The sequence below is a fragment of the Pantherophis guttatus genome, chromosome 7 (genome assembly GCF_059756535.1).
Source record: "Pantherophis guttatus breed Tessera chromosome 7, ASM5975653v1, whole genome shotgun sequence".
Classification (NCBI taxonomy): domain Eukaryota; kingdom Metazoa; phylum Chordata; class Lepidosauria; order Squamata; family Colubridae; genus Pantherophis; species Pantherophis guttatus.
The window spans coordinates 17,133,378-17,153,948 of NC_142069.1; the positions used below are offsets into that span (position 1 = coordinate 17,133,378).

At 41.2% G+C, this 20,571-nt stretch overlaps 1 protein-coding gene across 1 annotated transcript in view; it reads left to right on the forward strand.

The window, feature by feature from the left end:
- Positions 1-1,613: 1,613 nt before the first annotated feature.
- NINJ2 (ninjurin 2) overlaps positions 1,614-20,571 on the forward strand; it is a 79,173-nt gene continuing 60,215 nt past the window's right edge. Inside the window, exon 1 of the mRNA XM_034402960.3 lies at positions 1,614-1,928. Within this exon, the coding sequence (XP_034258851.1) occupies positions 1,896-1,928 (33 nt within the window). The 5' untranslated portion in view covers positions 1,614-1,895. The remainder of the gene's footprint in view (positions 1,929-20,571) is intronic.

Consider the following 20,571-nt stretch of genomic DNA (forward strand, 5'->3'; position numbering starts at 1 on the left):
AATACCTACTGTGTTTCCAAGAAAATACGAGCTACTCAGAAAGTAAGTCCTAGCTTGATTTTTACATGTGCACCCAATATAAGCCCTACCCCAAAAATAAGCCCTAATTAAGACCCCGCCCACTCCAGGGTGCACGGGTAAAAATTAAGCTAAGGTGGGGATGGGAAGGGTGGAGCTGCCCTACTACTTACCTTCGGATAGTTGCAGCTAGGCCTTGCACACCTTGGCCCATTTCTTCTGCTTTTCTGAAGGCCTCTGTAGCCAATAAAAGAGCTCTGGATTGATCCGAATTGCAGATGTCTTCAGGAAAGCCTTGGTGGCCTTGCCAGCCAAAAAAATTCCTGAAGGCCTCTGACAGCAAAAAGGAGGCCGTGGGTGACACATGCAAGTGACATGAGGGGGTCAACATTCCTCCCTGAAAATAAGACCTGGTGCCATTTTTGGTGGCAAAATAAATATAAGACAGGGTCTTATTTTGGGGGAAACACGATGATATATAGCAACATAAAGAACAGTTAAATGAATTTCTGCAGCTATGTTTCGGATCATCTGATAGCTTATTTTATTATTATTATTTGTTGCTCATTAGAACCTGATATTTTGACAGTGCACTTTAGATAGTTTGGTTTTAATGGAAACTACTCTTGGAAATTCTGTATGTTGAAGGGACGCCAATTATCAATACAGAAAAGAAGTAACAACTGATATTCCAAAGGGGAAAAAAGCCCCTAATTCACTGAAGTGGATTGAGAGAACATACCAAATCACAGATGTGAAATACTCATCTGATTGCTCCGTCATGGTTTGTGACTGAGAGTGTGTTCTACAAACCTAGCCAATAATGGTTTATTCAATAAGCTATTATTAAATACTCTGTGGCTTAGGGGAACATAAATGCAACCAGTAAGAGTTTTCCATGCAGGTCGCCAGGGAAATAATTTTTGGCAGCAGGGCTGAATGCAATATTCCTCCTTGGGATTCTGGATCCCTAAAACCAACCCTAATGAACCATTTCTGTATGAAGCCTTGTATTTGAGATTATATTCTTTGGTGTCCCTCTTGGGTGGAAAACATAATTTTAAGAAACATCAGGGAAGGGAGCAGCTTCTAAAAGTTTCCAACCAGGATTATCCACAGAGAGTAGTAAAAAGAAGTCAAAATGACAGCCACAATGGTGATTCAATGATCCATCTATTTTTTTAACAGGTGCAGCTTTAATCTCACCATGGTGGCTGCCATCTTTACTTTTGTGATGACAACCTGTGAACTCTGCTGGTTCTAACTATCAACTCCAGCACTGGATCATTTGCTGCTGAGTGGGTAAGAGCTGGTCCCAATATTATGAATCTGGAGCTGGAAAGTGATTCCTTGCTGTTAGTGATTGATTTCTCTTGGTCTTTTTTGTGGCTGCCTGGAATAACAAACACACCAAGAGGGCCAGCCTGGTGCCATCTGCACTCCAACTCCCTCTAGCTGCAACCCCTCTTCTGCCAAAAGCTGGCTTGATCTGTGCCATGAACCCAGTGGTACATTTGTAGGTGTCCCTGAATTGCAACCTCCAGTGACTTCATAGGACTCAGCTGGATCCAGAAGCTCCCGAGACATGCAGTCATGGGTAAATAACAAGGAGGACCATTCAGCGTCTTGGACACAATAAAGGCTTTGCATGCCACTGCCTCCATCACCACCACCAGTCTCTCTCTCTCCTCCTCCCCCATTCCAATGCTGCAGCCAAGGCAAGAGTTGGACTTCAGGCAAATGAATAGCAGGTTTGTTCCAGGAACTGCACTTTCCCTCCCACCCAGCAAATGCTCTGGAGAATCCAGAAGGCTACCGAGACTTGATCTCTTGTGTGGGTTCAAGAGGACTAAGAAGAAAACCTGGGGAGACTAAAGATGGGATCGGAAGGAGAAATGATCAACCTTCACGTGAGTGTTTCTTGGTAATGAACAAAGAGAGAGGATGGGTAAGGAGCAGGTCCTGATTGCTTGCTCCTCATTCTTCCTTTCCCGTTTTGTTCTGGTTTATTTTGATGCTTCTTTGGGGTTTTTTTCTCTTTTGCTTTCCTTGCTCTCTCATTGGTGCTGATCATAGGATCCACAGCCTATGTTGTTCTTATCCAGAGATTGATTAACTTGCCCCAATTAATAAAGTTGAGAGGCAGGGAGATGAAAGGAGAACTGTCAGGGCTTTCTGAAAAGGACAAGTAAATGAAAGTAACCTCATTTTCCCCCTCCTATCAGGTGGAAAACTGTGATTTCATCTCTGCTCTTTCTCAAAAAAGCTCTTCTGTGCTTAATTAAGAAACCGGTCCTGAAATGCTTGCAGGGAAAGAGATAAACACAGCAATAGCTAAGCAAGAAAAGGAGAGAGATCTAGGATTCCTGAGGAAATACAACCTCTTCATCCAGCCATTTTACTGCTCCTTAGTGTTTGTTTGACAAGGAACGTGTGCTTCCTCAACTTGGCATCCCTTGAAAGGGGACAGGTTTTGGTCGATGGGCTGAATTTTAAGAAAAAAAATTCTACCTACAGAAGTACCCAGCAAAGCGAAGAAAGGGAGCATTCAGCTTAAGAGAAGAACGGTAGACCATAACATGACTTTAGGATATACTGAGGTTGCAATTAGGGTTACCTGGCTTTGGCAGAGCTAACCTTGTCTCTTGCGGAACGGGAAAGAAACAAATACACCCACTTGCAAGCAAACCTCAAATAGCCATCTGTCCCCCTACTCCCACCCCACCAAAAAGCAACTACTATCAAGAAGACAAAAAGCATGATGTGTGACGGATTTTAATGTTACCTTGTCTAAAACTTTCAAGTAGAAAACAACTATATTAGGGCAAGAAGTTCTCGCCTTGTTCCTTTGATTTGCTACAATAGCTTTCTTCTTTTAGGAAGGATATTTTTAAAAGGAGATCTTCCCAGATGGGCTATCTTTATGGATTTTATTAATTCCATTGCTTAAGTTCCTACAAAGTACTGAACTGCAAACTAACCATTCCATCAAATTCACACAACACTATGTTGGGCTAGTCTGCAGTTCAGAAGATCATTTATTTATTTATGAAATGATTGTGCCATGTCAACCTAGCTGAGCAGTTGGAAGAAGCTGCTTGTCCATTTCCTTCTGTTGCAGGCCTGAATGTCGGTGCCCTTGAGCTGTATTCCCAAGGAATTTGGTTTTTTGGGGCCTGAACAGGTGTTTTAATCTGGCCATGGCTTTGAAGGCTAACATGGTTTTTGCAACATGAAGCCCCATTCAGAATATCAGGTTATGCTTCAGCTCCTCCTGAACAGAGAAAGCTTGACTACCATTTGTACTCTATTTCAGGGGTCTCCAACCTTGACAACTTTAAGACTTGTGGACTTCAACTCTGGGAATTCTGGGAGTTAAAGTCCACAAGTCTTAAAGTTCCCAAGGTTGGAGACCCCTGGTCTATTTAATACTTTGGGCTACCAGATTTGAGCTGCAAAAAGCCAAAGGACAACTAATGGCAGCAAAGATATACGTACAGATAACTGGAATCTCTGATGCCACTTTGTGGCTATGCGGATTTTTGCAGTCTAGATCCGATCGCTCTAAAACATTTTGCTTGGACTTGCTGTAAGGATGCCTTTGAAGAGTATTTGCAATGCAATTTGTCCTGAAATGAAGTTAATACTTTATTGGTTGGAATCATTCAAATGGAACACATCTCACTAGTTTTTTTACAAAAAAAAATGTTGTTGCTCTTGGCTTGTTTCTAGGCTCAGTTAAAGGCCTGGTTTTAATCTTAAAAACCCCATGTGGTTTATATCTTGGCATCATAAGGACCACATTTTTCCACACAGATCTGCACAAGCAACTGTTTTTTTTCACCAGGTCCCTATACCTGGTGGAGAGGAGATGTTTATGACTAGCAAAAGTTTGTCAGAACCAAGTCGGTGTTCATTTACAACAGGGGTCCTCAAACTTGGCAGCTTTAAGACTTTGCTGGAGAATTCTGGGAGTTGAAGTCCATAAGTCTTAAAGCTGCCAAGTTTGGAGACTCTTGATTTAGAATATTCTGCCTCAGTGAATATGGAGAATTTCCACTGGCCCAGAATCTAATTCTGTACACAAAGACATGGCTTCAAGGCAATAAGTTTTAATTTTGTTTCAAGGCTGCACTATAACTTTACAATATTGTGCAATGTTTGCTCATTTATATGAAGAGAAAGACAGTGAATGCCCTCAATAAATCAATGCAAAAATCACATAACAACAATGATTCTTAATATAAAAATCTGTGTTGCAGACGGCTTCCTTTTTTTTTTTTTTTTGAAAACAGTTGTTTTCAGAATTTCCTGTGGAAAGGCAATGACATTAACCAAGTTAAATCTGGATATGATCTGAATTCCTATAAATAGGAAACATAAAAGATGTTTCAAGAGATTTTTTTTCCCCAACTCCAGGTGCTTGAATTTTGGTGAGAACAGAGATGTCCTTGTCAAAACACCTCTGTAGGAGAATAACTATGTTAAGAGCAACGTGCTTGCAATTTACGAGATCTACTGAAACAATTATGCCAGAGGGCTGCTGCCTACATGTCCTTCCTTGAGAGCAACTAAGAACCATCTGGTTGGTCCTTCTCATTAACGCTCCCAATCTGGGCTCTGCAGACGTGCATGATGGGGAAGGGAATCAAGCATTAGAGGGCAGAATTGTATCTATCATACAATCTGACTGCACTTTCTAAGGGAGGCTGCTGCTTCAAGTGTGAAGGTGGCACTGGTATTTTTATGATTTAGTTATTTTTTATCTTAAAAGTATGCTATAATGCACATAATAATAAATTGGACTAAGACATCCTATTTCTATTTCTCTCTCTCTCTCTCTCTCTCCTATCTTCTATCTTATCTCTCTGTCTCTATCCATCCATCCATCTACATACCTACCATCTATCTGTCTATCTGTCTATCTTCTATCTTTCTACCTTCTCTCTCTCTCTCTCTCTCTTTCATCTCTCTATCTCTCCATCCATCCATCCATTTACTTACCTATCCCTCCATCTACTTACCTACCATCTCTATCTATCTTCTATCTCTCTATCTTCTATCTCTCCATCCATCCATCTACTTACCTACCATCTTTGTCTATCTCTCTGTCTTCTATCTTCTAACTCTATCTCTCCATCTCTCCATCCATCCATCCATCCATCCATCCACTTACCTACCTTCTGTCTGTCTGTCTGTCTGTCTGTCTGTTTCTCTCTCTCTCTCTCTCTCTCTCTCTCTCTCTCTCTCTCATGATCAATAATGAAGAATAATATGAATATTCCATTTCTATCTCTGCAAGGGAGGAAGAAATAGCCTTTCTGTCTTTTATCTGAAACAGGTAAAATCTTGGTTGATCCTGTCATAAAACTCATCCAAGTGAGTTTTAAACCCAGGTACAGATAGCCCCCATTTAGCAATGACAAGTAGGACCAGCAATTAGGTCGTTAAGCAAAGTGGTGGCTAGGCAGAAGTGCTTAGGGTCTAACCTCAGCTTTCCTTTGCTTTACAGACCTACAAAGGTCATAAATGCAAGGATCCTTCGTAAAGTTACTTTTTCATTCCCCCTGTAATTGTGAATGGCTGCCAAGTGGAGCAGTCACTAAATGAGGGCTACCTGTATGTTGAGAATACCACTCCCAGAATTCTCTTCTACAGCACCAATTGGGAATTCTGGGAACTGCTGCCCAAACCTTTCATGAGGCTATCAGCTTTGGAAAGCTGAATTAATTCCTCTTTGCTGATTTAAAGTCCATCTTTTCTGTGGAGCCCAATATTCTTTTTGGCCATGAATGTTAAAACTATGACTCACAATTTATGCTCTACAATTGGCCTTGGAAGGAAAGAATTAGTCAGAAAATGTTACATAAGAAATAAGATTGAGAAATTTAAAACTGTAGAAATACCTGAGTGAAATTGCTTCCTCCAATGGCCTACATGTAGAATCTGTTGCTTTCCCCTTAGGAAATTGAAAAAATTGCTCATTTCCTGCAAACAGGGGAAAAAATAACTTAATTCATAGAAATAGTTCTTTTGCATGCCTGCCAAGTTTGTCCATATACTGGGAATAAATATGGTGACCAGCCTCACAAAGGGGAGCTGAGTCTATTTATTCTCAAGCATTTTACACCTGGGAGTATCTGTCCACTCAATAGTAATTATTTTTGAATTGCAAACAGAAAACTGATTCATAGGTTAACATTTGTCATGTTAACTAGAAGTCGCATATTCTCTAATGCAACCAACTCCATACTGAACTCATTAACTACTCAAGGAAGTTCCAATTCCCTAATTTGACAAGATATAGTAAAGTAATAAATATTAGATTAAGAGTAATAACGAAGTGCACAGTCCAGAATCTAATCAAAGTAAGCACTTCAAAAACCTCAAGATTAATATAATAAGTCTTGGTCTTTGCAGTATATATAGAATTGCCCCCTGTCTTGTTCCAACTGAAATCACTGAGAAGAGTTAATTATAGAACCTCATTCTGTCTAAATTGAAATTGATGGGATTAAACAATCCTTGATTTTGGCTGGATTATCCAAACATTCCATTTTCCCCTAATAAGCAAGCGGAAAGAGTGAGGGGAAAAACCCTCTGTGGGTTGGTTTGTTTTATAGTTCGTATGTGAACTATCAACCTTTCTTTACGGTGTGGTATCTGACAAATATCCTAAAGGTGCTCGAAAGTGCTAAATCTGAACGCTTAAAATTAATAATGGGATTTTAGGCACTTTAACAGAGGATTGCCATATTTCACAGCAATTTACGTGTGAGAATTTGTAATACAATCAAAGGATGGGAGATGAGAGGTTAATGCTGTACTGCAGGGTTTTATTTATCAAAACTAGAGGTAGCTAATGTCTTTGCTCTCCAGAGTTCATCTGTCACTGAGTATTAAAGAAGCACAAGACATATTTCACCAGCTCTGGGATTTTCCGGACAAATCGAGACTGAAATGTACTCAAGATCAGCAATAGAGAGAGATGAAGGAGAAGAAGAGAGGTGGAAGGGAAGAGGAAGAAGACAGAGGGAAGGAAGAATAGGGAGGAAGGAAGGGAAGGGAAATTAGAGTAGGAGAGAGGGGAAGATAGAGGGGAAGAGAGGAGGAGAAGGAGAAGGGGAGGGGAAGTAGATAAGAGAAGAAGAGGAGGGGAAGAGAAAGTAGGAAAGAAAGAAAAGAGGGAGATGGTAGGTTGGAGGAGAAAGATTGCTGTACAATAAAAAAGATGAAATGGAAGAAAGGCAACCCCGACCAAACACAAATATATTAAGATAAAGAATGAATTGTTAAAGAATAAAAGGGAATAAATATGAATAAATAGTAGAATTAGAATTTAAGGGCAAATGAAGATATTGTGCATGTAAGTAAGCATAGAAATAGTGAGATATGATAAAAAAGGAGGGCGGGAAAGATTTTGGCAAGAATTGTAATTGAGTAAAATATATTTGAATTTAATTAATTGTATAAGACAAGAAACGGCCAATACTCTGTTCGAAAAAGATGTGGGGAAGTGGGGGGGGGAGACACCAATAAAACTTGTTTTAAAAAAAATGTACTTAAGATTAATCCAGAATCTTCTGATGATTTTCTGGTCTATTTGTATATCAGAATGTTATAAACTCGTGATGGTGAACCTATGGCACGCGTGCCGGAAGTGGCACACCAGAGCCATTTTTCCAGGCACGCGAGCTATCGCCCAACTCACCTGCAGCTGTGCATGCATGCGCACCCCATGCATGGGGCGCACGCATGCAATTCAGGGGCCTCTGGTGCGCACGCAAGCAATTCAGGGGACCCAGCTGGTCTTCGGAGCTCTCCTGCGCATGCACGCGCATTTGCACATGCACACGAGAGTACTAGTGCAACAGCACATGCATGCGCAGATGGCATTCATGCATGTGCATTGCATGCGCAAAAACCACGTACATGCACAGATGGTGCGATTGCGTGAGCAGCGCACGGTGGGGCCCATGCGAAAGCTGTGCACATGTGTAGATGGTGCGGTTGCACATGCAGTGCATGGGGGAGGAACCATGCATTAACGCGGATGGAACTCGCGCGTGCAAGGCACGCGTAGCATGTACCTGTTCGGCACTCGGTGAGTAAAAGGTTCACCACCATTGTTTGTTTGTTTTTTTGAAAAACAATTTTTTATTTCAAACAAAAACAACATAAAAATATCATCCTTTCAAACAATTACAGATAGTGTATCGATCGGTTAGCATCCTTTTGTGCTCACAATATCTTCAAAATATCCATATATGACACAAGCTTCTTTTTCCTAAAAACAAATTTCTACACGTTTTATCTTAAGTTCCAATTCATATATCGTATTCCATCTCCCTATTTTATTATCTATCTAATGATAAAATAAACCCCATATCAAATAATATTGATTGTCTTCCTGTTCTCTTATTTCAAACGTCAGTTTACTCATTTCAGCACAATCCAATATTTTCTTAATAATTTCTTCATCGGTAGGTATTTTCTCTCCTTTCCAGTTTTTAGCAAATACGATTCTAGCAGCTGTTAAAATATTCACAATTAAATATTGCAATTCTCTATTATATGTCTCTGGTAAGATCCCTAATAAAAATATCTCTGGTTTAAAGTCAATACGTCTCTTTATCATTTTTTCCAACCACGTGTGTATCTTAGAGTAAAAGATTCACCACCATTGTTATAAGCCCAAGCATATTTAAAAGTTTGCAAATCTAAAGCTTGCAGATGACTGCCAACCAACCAACCAATCAACCAACTGAGCGGTTGTTTTTACTGGCCCCAAACTGAAGATGTAGAAACGTTAGCCAATCATTGTTTGCTTGCCAACCAGTAACTGACTGTCTTGCTCTACCTCGTCAGAGCTGTGCCTAAATGCATATCCATTCCCCCTCTTCATAAAAATAAAAGAAAATAAATTGCTAGAATTCCTGCATATTTCTGTGCTTAGCATAGTGGCAAACGCCCACTGCATTCAACATTTCTTTCTCTGTTGAACTTGAACTTTTGAATTTGCGCTCCTTTATACAGATAGTTCTTGACCTACAACAGTTTTTTTTAGTGACCATTCAAAATTTAACTGACACTGGAAAAAGTGACTGTGAAGATCCATTTTTCATTCTTCAATCATTGCAGCCCCTCCCATGATCACGTGATCAAAATTCAGATGCTTGGCAACTGACTCATATTTATGATGTTTGCAGAGTCCCAGGGTCATGTGATCACCTTTTGCTACCTTCTGACAAACTAAGTTAATGGGGAAACCAGATTCACTTTACAACGAAGTTACTCATTTAAGAACCGCAGTGATTCACTTAACAATGATGGCAAGAAAAGTCGTAAAATGGGGCAAAACTCACTTAACAAATGCCTGATTTAGCAACAGAAAATCTGGGCTCAGTTGTGGCCATAATTCAAGAACTGCCTGTATAACTTCAGCGTGGCATCTTTAGACCTGAGACATATGGAAATAATTCCCTCCAGCAGAAATACAAAGTAGCTTATCAAATACGAAGCAGGGACATTTTGCTAATCCCAAAGTTGTATTCACTGTCTTGAATCCACATTTCCTTTCACAGGCCCAAGGACAGATCAAAATTGTTTCTAATCCCAGCCACTTCTTGTAACATTTATTGAACAACAGAGCTCAATCTCAGCTCACCTCATTCTCAGGACCATATCGATTTTAGATCTGAGATACCTTTGTGTATTTAGCCCAAATCTGAAAAATGTGACTTTGGGACAAGATCTTTAAATGAAGAATGACTGAAATCTAAAATGTAGGAAATCTGCTTATATGCAGAGTGGGCGTAAGAGTGAATCTTAGTATTTTACTAAAAATTGAGTCCTTAGCATAATGACTAAATGTCATTGAATTAATTTGCAAACAAAAATATGTATGGTTCTTCTAAGGGCCAGCTCACATTCTCATTTTGCAATAAGTTATGGATACCCACATACAAAGAACAAGATCAGAACCTTGGTTGTTTAAATATTCAATCTACCAAAAATCAGGAATGAAATGGCTTTCTGGTTGAAATTGATTTCCTGGTCTGATCTACCTAGTGGAGCTGAGGAACAATGAAGTTGATAGCAGTGAAGGTAATTGCAAGTCATTTTCAAATGCTCTTAAGGATCTGCTGAAGGAAAATGGAGGTGTAGATGTTTCCAAAGTGCTACCCAACACCCAATTATTTATTGGTTGGATTTAGGTTGCTTCTTTGACATTCTCAGTTCTAAGAAGTAGGAAGTAATTAGTATTTAAATGGCTATTTTGATGCAGTGAAAGTACCAACTAGGACTACTGTATTTTTTGGAGTATAAGACACACCTTTTCCCCCCTAAAAGGGGGTGAAAATTTGGGCGCGTCTTATACAGCGAATGTAGCCCCACTCACTCACTGGCCCCCACCCTTTGCCCTCTGCCTCCCAGCAATTTACCGCCTTGCAGCAAGCAGCAAGAAGAAACAGCCCATTTCAGCTTCAGCACAGCCTAATTAGCACAAGTTGACTGTCCTTTGGATCAGCCTCCCGACTCTCAGCTGTTTCAGGCTGCAGGGATTGCCACTGCCTATTGCTACGCGGGCCTCTGCTGTTTGCTGCAAGGAGGTAAATTGCTGGGAGCAGATTTTTTTTTCTTGTGCTAATCAAGCCATGCTGAAAACGAAAATGAAAGTAAAGCAGGCTGTTTGCTGCCACGAGGCAAAATTGCTGGGAGGCAAAGGCAGATTTCTTTTTCTTGTTTTCCTCACCAAAAAAGGTAGGTGCGTCTTATAGTCCAGAGCGTCTTATACTCCGAAAAATACAGTAGTTGTTTTGACAAACCTCAGAAAAATATCTGAAGGAATATTCAGATAACAGGAATTCAACTGGTAACTTGAAGCCAATATTGGTGCCGGTTCTTTTATTTTTTAAGACCACAATTGGACTTGCTCAAGAATCTCTTGGTCCTGGTTATTCATAGTGCTTGCTGGTTGTTGATCTGATAAGAGGTGCCAACTTTCTTTGGTCCGCACTATGCCATAAGTAGATTATGTAGGACATATTAAGGGCCTATCTGTTTTCACTGGTCTTGCTCCAGAATGAAAGTGTATGTGGTGTACCGTGCATACAACACTGTGTACTTATTTCTCCGTTGAAAGAATTTTCTTGGCATCTGTGGCTTTAAATGTGTGGCTTCGGAGTGGTTACAAAATCTTTGCCTTGAAAGCAGATTTGTTTGTATCTGCAGGGATGGCTAATTCCTGCATGCTTTCTAGTACCGCAAAAGCCCTTTGCCCTTATTTAGTGATATTCCTAGAAAAAGTGCTGACCGACTTGTATTCTTCTGCTTAGTTGATTTAGGAACAGTTGTCTGAGGCTCAACTGCAGGCAGCAGCATGGATCTGTGATCAGAAATCCAGATATCTTTTTTATAGCTTAAAAAAAGCCTCCCAAAACATTAGAAGAGATGGCTTAAACTGGGATCCCCAGACTGAAAAGAGAGGCTGAATATTTTGAGGAGAGCATAAAAAAGACATAGACGCATGACAGAACTGAACGAAAAGCTGCACTGGGGAATATCTTTCTGCCAGCACCAGAAGATGATAGTAGATCCAGAGAAAGCTGGAGGAACATAGAAGAGAGAGAGAGAGCTTCACAGGGTCTGTAGAAGCAAGCGGGACTGAGAAGAAACTCATTGTTTTTTTAAAAAAAAATTATTTATATATAGGTATAAGCATGAATTGAATACATAAAATGAATACAATTAAAGGGAACATTAGGACAGGGATGGTAGGCACGCTGGTGCTCTTATGCACATCCCTTACTGACCTCTTAAGAATGGGGTGAGGTCAGCAGTCTTAGGTTAAAATTTTGGGGGTTTTGGGATGAAACCACAGAGTCAGGTAGTGCATTCCAGGCATTGACCCCTCTGTTCCTGAAGTCGTATTTTCTGCAATCGAGTTTGGAGCGGCTCACTTTAAGTTTGTATCTATTGTGTGCTCATGTGTTGTGTAGCCAAATATCTGATCTAGCCAAAATATTGAGCCATTTGGATATAGCCAAAGGATTGAGGGAGTTTTATCCAATTTTTTTATGTTTTTTATGTTTAATAATTTAGGGAGCTTCTGTGCAAACTTTTTACGGTGCTCATAAATCAGTTCCATGACACTACACAACATAATTTCTATTTGGCATCTGAATTGATTGCCTTGCAAAAGGAATCACTCTTTTTGGCTGGGAACTGGGCCTCTGCAAAGTCCAGGTCTGACAGGTGACCCGGGTGAAATTGACATGCTCCTGTCAGTTCCGGCTTTTCTTTAGCAAAGGAAATTGAGGGAGGAAAAGAGTTTGATGCTGCACGACCTGTACCAGATCGGGGCAGGGCAGAGAATTTTGTTCTTTGTTTTCTGCATTGCATGTCAGTAGAAGTGAAAGCAGTCATGAATCATCGGTGGTGAAAGAATGGCGGGAAAGTGCCCTAAAGGATATAGTCACTACAGGCTTCTCCAAGAAGAGGTTTTCTTCCCTCCCTGCAATTCCAAATCTGAAAAACAAAAAATTAGAAGAGTGAACAATAGGAATGAAAGATGTAGGCCTGAGAAAACATTGAGATAATGTCATGGGTAATCACACAAAATGGCTGATATCAGTGGTGGGTTTCAAAATTTTTTACTACCGGTTCTGTGGGTGTGGCTTGGTGGGTGTGGCACGGCATGGCATGGCTTGGTGGGCGTGGCAGGGGAAGAATACTGTAAAATCTCCATTCCCAACACTCCAGGGAAAGGATACTATAAAATCTCCATTCCCTCCCCACTCCAGGGGAAGGATACTGCAAAATCCCCATTTCCTCCTGATCAGCTGGACTTGAGAGGCAGAGAATAGATGGGGGCAGGGCCAGTCAGAGGTGATATTTACCGGTCCTCCGAACTACTCAAAATTTCCACTACCAGTTCTCCAGAACTGGTCAGAACCTGCTGAAACCCACCTCTGGCTGATATGTGTTGGCGAGCAGTGGTGGGTTCCTCCCGGTTTGATCCAGTTCGGCCGACCTGGTAGCGGTGATGATATGATGTCACCGAACCGGTTCTCCCCCCCCACCCTCCCACCCTCCCACCCCCCCACGTTATTCTTACCTTTTATTTGGTCCCACCCCCAATCTACTGCTGCCCCCTGAGTCCCAGCTGATGACTAGAGGGAAAAAAACTGTTTAAACTCTTGCCGTGGGGCTTCAAAGGGCCGTCCTACAGCTGATCAGTGTTAAAAGCAAACAAATGAGTCGGGTCGTAAGTGCGAGGATTGGTTGTAAGTGTGAGGACCTTCCAGAAATGACTCTGACCAGCTAGCCACGCCCACCTAGTCACATGACCTCCATGCCACACCCACAAAATAAGCCACGCCCACAGAACCGGTAGTAAAAAAATTTAGAACCCACCCCTGTTGGCGAGTTAGAAAATATCCACTTATTAGAAGATAAAGATAGTCCACATTTCTTTTCTTCCTCCAAGGCAGAGTTCCCAACCTTTCTAGCTTTGTGGACCAGCTGGGGGGGGAGGGGTATGGTTCCACGTGAGCAGGAGGCAAGCATGTAAGCATGCTGCTTTATTTGCATGAGCAGTGGGCAAGTGCACCCACCTCGCGTGCAAATGGAGCACATACACATGCGCTCCCTCACTGCTCGTGCAAACAGGGATGCACCTGCACTCACTCACCACACTTCTGCAGCCTTGTTCCAAATTGCTCAAGGCCCAGAAGTCGGCCGTGGCCCAGGGGTTGGGGGCCCCTACTCCAAAGCATTTTTTTTCTCTTCAGCTAACTTTTTTTCCCCAAGTTAATTGTTTTAATGCATCAAATACTAACAACATATTATAGAATATACCGTATTTTTCAGAGTATAAGACTCTCCAGACTATAAGACACACCTACCATTTTTGGGGAGGAAAAGAAAAAATAAATCTGCCTCTGCCTCCTAGCATTTTGCCTCCTTGCAGCAAACAGCCTGTTTCATTTTTATTTTCAGCACAGCCTGATTAGCACAAGAAAAAAAAAATCTGCCTGCCTCCCAGCAATTTGACTCCTTGCAGCAAACAGCCCGTTTCAATTTCAGCTTCAGCAGAGCCTGATTAGCACAAGCAGCTGATTGTCGGTTGGATCGGCTTCCCGAAGATCAGCTGTTTCAGGCTGCAAGGATTGCCATAGCCTATTGCTGTCTCCGTACGCCCCATTTTCCTGAGGGGCAGCGGGTGGGTGGAATGAGCTCCCCCCGGAGATACGGAGGATCCTGGATCTGCGCACCTTCCGCCGCGCTTTGAAGACCTTTTTATTCCACCAGGCGGGCCTGGCCTAATCTTTTTCCCCTCTTTTCTTTTTAATATGCAAATTTTAATCTGTTTTTTAAATGATTGGAGTGTTTTAATTTGTCTGGGCCAAATTGTTTAATTCGATTTTATCCTGTTTTTAAATTTTGTATTTATGTATTTTACTGTTTGGCTGTTCACCGCCCTGAGTCCTTCGGGAGTAGGGCAGTATATAAATCAAATAAAGATAAAGATTACGGGTCTGGAGGCTAAAACATATAAAGAACTGGATATGTCTAGTTTGATGAAAAGAAGGACTAGGGGAGACATGATAGCAGTGTTCCAATATCTCAGGGGCTGCCACAAAGAAGAGGGAGTCAAGCTATTCTCCAAAGCACCTGAAGGCAGGACAAGAAGCAATGGGTAGAAACTGATCAAAGAGAGAAGCAACTTAGAACTAAGGAGAAATTTCCTGACAGTTAGAACAATTAATCAATGGAACAACTTGCCTCCAGAAGTTGTGAATGCTCCAACACTGGAAATTTTTAAGAAGAGATTGGACAATCATTTGCCTGAAATGGTATAGGGTTTCCTGCCTGGGCAGGGGGTTGGACTAGAAGACCTCCAAGGTCCCTTCCAACTCTATTATTCTATTCTATTCTATTCTATTCTATTCTATTCTATTCTATTCTATTCTATTCTATTCTATTCTATTCTATTCTATTCTATTCTTCCTTCTGAAACTTAGGAATCTGATGGCCAAAAAGAGTGGTATTATATATGGATTGGGAAAAATAGAAGGAAACATGATGTTTCCCCACCATCTTGCTGATTATTAGGGAATATCTTGTCCATATAAATTATTTTAATTTTAAAGCCTTTATGACGTTCATCTTGAATGGTTTCTATGTGGCTTAAAACCTAAGATCTGCCTCCAGTCAAAATGGATACCTATTGACTTATATAGACACATCCACATAGCTTTCCTGTATTTTCTTATTCTGGGATTTCTTTTTCAGGAAAAAAAAGTCCAAAATATCCAACAAGCTTGATTTTTCCTGCTAGTGTCCCATCCAAATACTAATCAAATCAATTAAAAAACGGTGCCTTCAGATTTACCATCTAACATGTCATGAACCAAATGTAAAAGGAAAGAGGAAGAGGGGAAATCTGAATTCTTAAAAATAGAATATCTACAAAGAGGAATAGTAAACTGTTTTGCCAACCTGCATTAAGCTTAAGAGATTCTCAGTGCCAGGCTCATACAGGGGCCTTCTGCCTCTAACAAAGACTAGACTTTGCCTCGCTTAATCTGTTTAGGAGAGTTTCAGTTCGACTGTTTCCTCTTCCTCTTTGAGCCTAAGCCAAACAGGATAATTTGTTATGTTAAAGTATTAGAGCAGGTTTCCCCAAGTTTCAAGCCAATATGGCTTTTGGCCACATAAAGAAGAGGAAGGAAAGAGACACAGAGTTCCATCTTTCATTGTGATTCGCCAGGTTGCCACTCATCTGTACGAGCATCTGTTTTCCATTGTATTGTATCACAATATTGATATTGGCTACCATACAAAACTGTATAATAGATAGGAAACACTTCTTCAAAGTATATATATTTTATTATAACAGCATAATTGCCAACCAATGCAATTTAAAAAATAGTGTGTGTTTTTTTCAACGCTTTTTAATTTTCCACTCTTTTCACTTTCTTTTGACATCTATTGTAACCGATACCCTTGATTAAAAGTATAGAATAGAATAGAATAGAATAGAATAGAATAGAATAGAATAGAATAGAATAGAATAGAATAGAATAGAATAGAATAACAGCGTTGGAAGGGACCCTGGAGGTCTTCTAGTCCAACCGCCTGCTTAGGCAGGAAACCCTACACTACTTCAGACAAATGATTATCCAACCTCTTCTTAAAACTTCCAGTGTTCTAGTATATCCAAACTTTTAATTCTCAGTCTTTTTACACCTGCAACTATTGTTCATGTCACTATACTTCAGCCTACCCAATAGAGAGCTGAACATAATAATAAAAAAAGAGCCAAATTAAGCCAGAACATCTGAATGAGGGAGATGATCTTTAATAAACTCCTTTTAAAAAATAGTATGTTCCATTAATATATTTCATATTTATGTTCTAGCCTTAGCCATGGAAACTCATGAGGGGATTTTAGGCCAATCATTATCTTAGGATCATTTTCATATCCTCCTCATGACAGAATGAACATACCCTGGTAACTATGACCTCATGGCATGGCCTTCATTTCATTTCAGGTAGCTGAAATGAGGTAGCTTTCTTCAGCTGTCTCAGTTTTTAAGTAGTTATCTTCAGATATCATTTTTACTGCAGTCTAGTATGCATACATGAGGGATGCGGTGGCGCAGTGGCTAAGACGCTGAGCTTGTCGATCGAAAGGTTGGCAGTTCAGCGGTTCGAATCCCTAGTGCTGCATAACGGGGTGAGCTCCCGTTACTTGTCCCAGCTTCTGCGAACCTAGCAGTTTGGAAGCACGTAAAAAAATCCAAGTAGAAAAATAGGGGCCACCTTTGGTGGGAAGGTAACAGCGTTCCGTGTGCCTTTGGTGTTTAACCATGCCGGCCACATGACCATAGAGATGTCTTCGGACAGCACTGGCTCTTCGGCTTTGAAACGGAAATGAACACCACCACCTAGAGTCGGGAACGACTAGCACAATGTGCAAGGGAAACCTTTACCTTTACCTAGTATGCATATAGATTATGCGATTGATGATGTGATCAATGATTGAGATCTACCATAGCTGCTTTAAGTGGCTGCTGGCACATTTCTTTCCCCTTGACGGCCATCTTGGCTGAGGCTATAAGATAGACTAGCCATCTGGTTTCTGTAGAGGCATCTGGCCAAGAAATGGCTGATCAGTGTTTTCTGAAATGATTTTCAGATCTCCTACTGACTTCTTTTTTTATTTATACCCTTTTGCCACTTTTTCTACTGCTTCTGTTATTACCTACTTTTGATAGGAGCAGTACCATTTTGCCTACTGTATGTATTAAGTGACATGCTGCCAACAACATCATTCCTTTGCAGCAATTGTTGTAAATGAACTTCATTTGTTCTTGACTGCTTTCTCTACTTCGGAGGTGTCAAACTCGCTAAACTGGGGGCGGGATGGCCAGCGCATGATGCATCTGGCACCCGGGCTGCAAGTTTGACACCCTGCTCTACTTCAATCTGGAGTTTTGACCTGTCAGCTGGTCTATTTTTTGAACCTGGGTTTAGCCCCCTTTCAAAAGAGAGCTAAATCTGTGCTTAGAAACCATCTGTTAGACCAGGGGTCTCCAACCTTGACGACTTTAAGACTTGTGGACTTCAACTCCCAGAATTCCTCAGCCAGCTTTGCTTGGCTTAAAGTCATCAAGTCTTAAAGTCATCAAGGTGGAGACCCCTGTGTTAGACAACAGGTAGAGAAAGCCTCAGTACCTGCAACCTGTTACCAAAAATAGGTAGCTAGACTATCTGATAAAAGTCTTCACCTAAGGCTTCTCCAAACTTGTCCATCCCATAGTAAGGAAAGCATTCAGCAGCTGTTTCTCTTGTAACTGGATGGGAGGGATCAAAGCCATGGTTTTTCTCAATTTTTTTCCCCTCCTATTCAATCATGTCTGATTCTCAGAGATTGCCTGGACAAGTCCCTGCAGTTATTGTGGCAACATTTATTTTTACAGTAGTAGTTTGCCATTCCCTCTTTCCTAGGGCTGAGGGAAAGTGACTGGCCCAAGATCACCCAGCTGGCTTTCTGCCTAAGGCAGGACTAGATCTCACGGACTCCCAGTTTCTAACCACTTAAACACTTCCCTAAACTGGCTCTCTTTCCTTAACAATAAATAAAGTATTAACACTACTTAACAGTAAACAAACTGTAAGTATTAAGTAAATAATACTTCCTGTATTATAATAGCAAAAACAGCATCAATTGCTGTCCTCGTTACTGAAGCAGCCTGGGCAGCACAGTTTATTTTGAATTTCTTTTCTACTGGCTCACAGACAAGAATAAACATGATTAAATCATCCTTTGCTCTTGGCACCTCTACAAGGACCTTCTGATGATTCTAAGTCATGTGTAGATCTGTACGATTTCATGATATCTGCTGTTTTTGAGAGTGGTTGTTTTTGGCTGAGGTTTATTTAAAAGAAGTGTGTTTTTCCCCATAGCTAACTACAACTCCACTGCATGTTAGTGGGGCTAACATGTAATCCAATTTCCTATTGACATGAACACTTGTCTCTTCTAGTCTTCCAGGTATGAGGACTACCTGCCACCATCCTACAAATCAGTGGTGGGTTTCAAATTTTTTTACTACAGGTTCTGTGGGTATGGCATGGCTTGGTGGGTGTGGCTTGGTGGGGTGTGGCTTGGTGGGCATAACAGGGGAAGGATAATGTAAAATCTCCATTCCCGTCCCAATCCAGGGGAAGTAACTGCAAAATCCCCATTTCCTCCTGATCATCTGGGACTCGGGAGACAGAGAATAAATGAGGGTGGGGCCAGTCAGAATTTTTACTACCGGTTCTCCGAACTACTCAAAATTTCCACTACCAGTTCTCCAGAACTGGTCAGAACCTGCTGAAACCCACCTCTGCTACAAATGCATCGTCGTCTTTGGAGTACTACAGAAAATTGTGGCAAAATGGTTTCTTTCATAGCAACGTGGATGGGATGAGACAGGAGACTAGCATATTCTGTGATTTTCTTTTTTTATACCATGTTTCCCCGAAAATAAGACCAGGTCTTATATTAATTTTTGCTCCAAAAGAAACATTAGACATTATTTTCTGGTTAGGTCTTATTTTGGGGGAAATAGGGTAGTAAATGTATCCATCTGGCTGACAATCTTAACTGGGGCTTATTTTGAGGGTAGGGTTTATATTACAAGCATCCTGAAAAATCATGCTAGGACTTATTTTCCGGTTGGGTCTTATTTTCGGGGAAACAGGGTATATATATATATATATATATAGAAGGAGACGGGAGGTTGTTATTGTTCCAGAACTAGCAGAAGCTCAAAGAAAGGGCACTGATTTTTTTAAAAAAATCTTCCTCCTCCTCCCCTATGGCTGAGCTCTGGTTGACTTACAGTGATCGCTTCATGTTCTCAGTGTTTCAAGAGTGACTTTCAATCACTTCCAAACTGCTCTATAGGAACTGGGAACTGAAAAGGGTGGCCCTGTGAAGTGCCTTATCTTTCCTTCAGCTGGTATTGCTGCCATCTGCATCTGGTTCTTATTTGCATTTGTCAGAGTGCATTTTCCATCAACTGGGCCAGTGACAGGAAGGTGGTCTGGAGAAAGCCTTTCTATCTCTCTGGGCTTAGCATGGTAACAAGCTCCTGCTTGAACACTTGTTAATTATAGCTGACTGCCAACTGATGAGCTATGAAAGTAGTTGATTAGTTAGAACAATGGACTGGACTAGCAAATATTTGACACCTGAATCTGGATGCTATTGGTAGGCTGCCAACACTGTGGATAGACATTCTGAGAGGGAGATATTTTAATGAAGCTGCTGCTGTTGTTTGATCATGAAGTGGAGTTATCTTCTACCACTGTAGCAACTGTGTCACACAAGCTCTGTCTACATGCTTCCATCTAGGGAAGTCATTTTGCTAAGGGAATGAAGGAAAGAGCCATCTTATTGGAATTCAATTTAAGATTGCGGCTGATGCTTGTGAGTTGGCCAGGACTTCTCTGCCAAACTTGCCTACAGTAATTGATTGGTGCAAATTTCATCAATCATCATGAGCTTTGTCGAGGGTTCTTCCAGAATTACTTGAAGGAGGAGTCTCCAAAGTGGGGTGTATAACAGAGGTGGGTTTCAGCAGATTCTGACCAGTTCTGGAGAACCGGTAGCGGAAATTTTGAGTAGTTTGGAGAACCAGTAGTAAAAATTCTGACTGGGTCCACCCCCCATCTATTCTCTGCCTCCCAAGTCCCAACTGATTGGGAGGAAATGGGGATTTTGCAGTATCCTTCCCTTGCCATGCCCACCAAGCCACGCCCACAAAACCGGTAGTAAAAACTTTTGAAACCCACCACTGGTGTGCAAGACTAATCACTGGGGACTCGTGTTGGGTTTCAAAGTTTTTACTACTGGTTCTGTGGGTGTGGCTTGGTGGGCAGGGCATGGCTTGGTGGGTGTGGCAAGGGATGAATCCTGTAAAATCTCCATTCCCACCTCACTCCGGGGGAAGGGTACTGCAAAATCCCCATTTCCTCCCTATCAGCTGG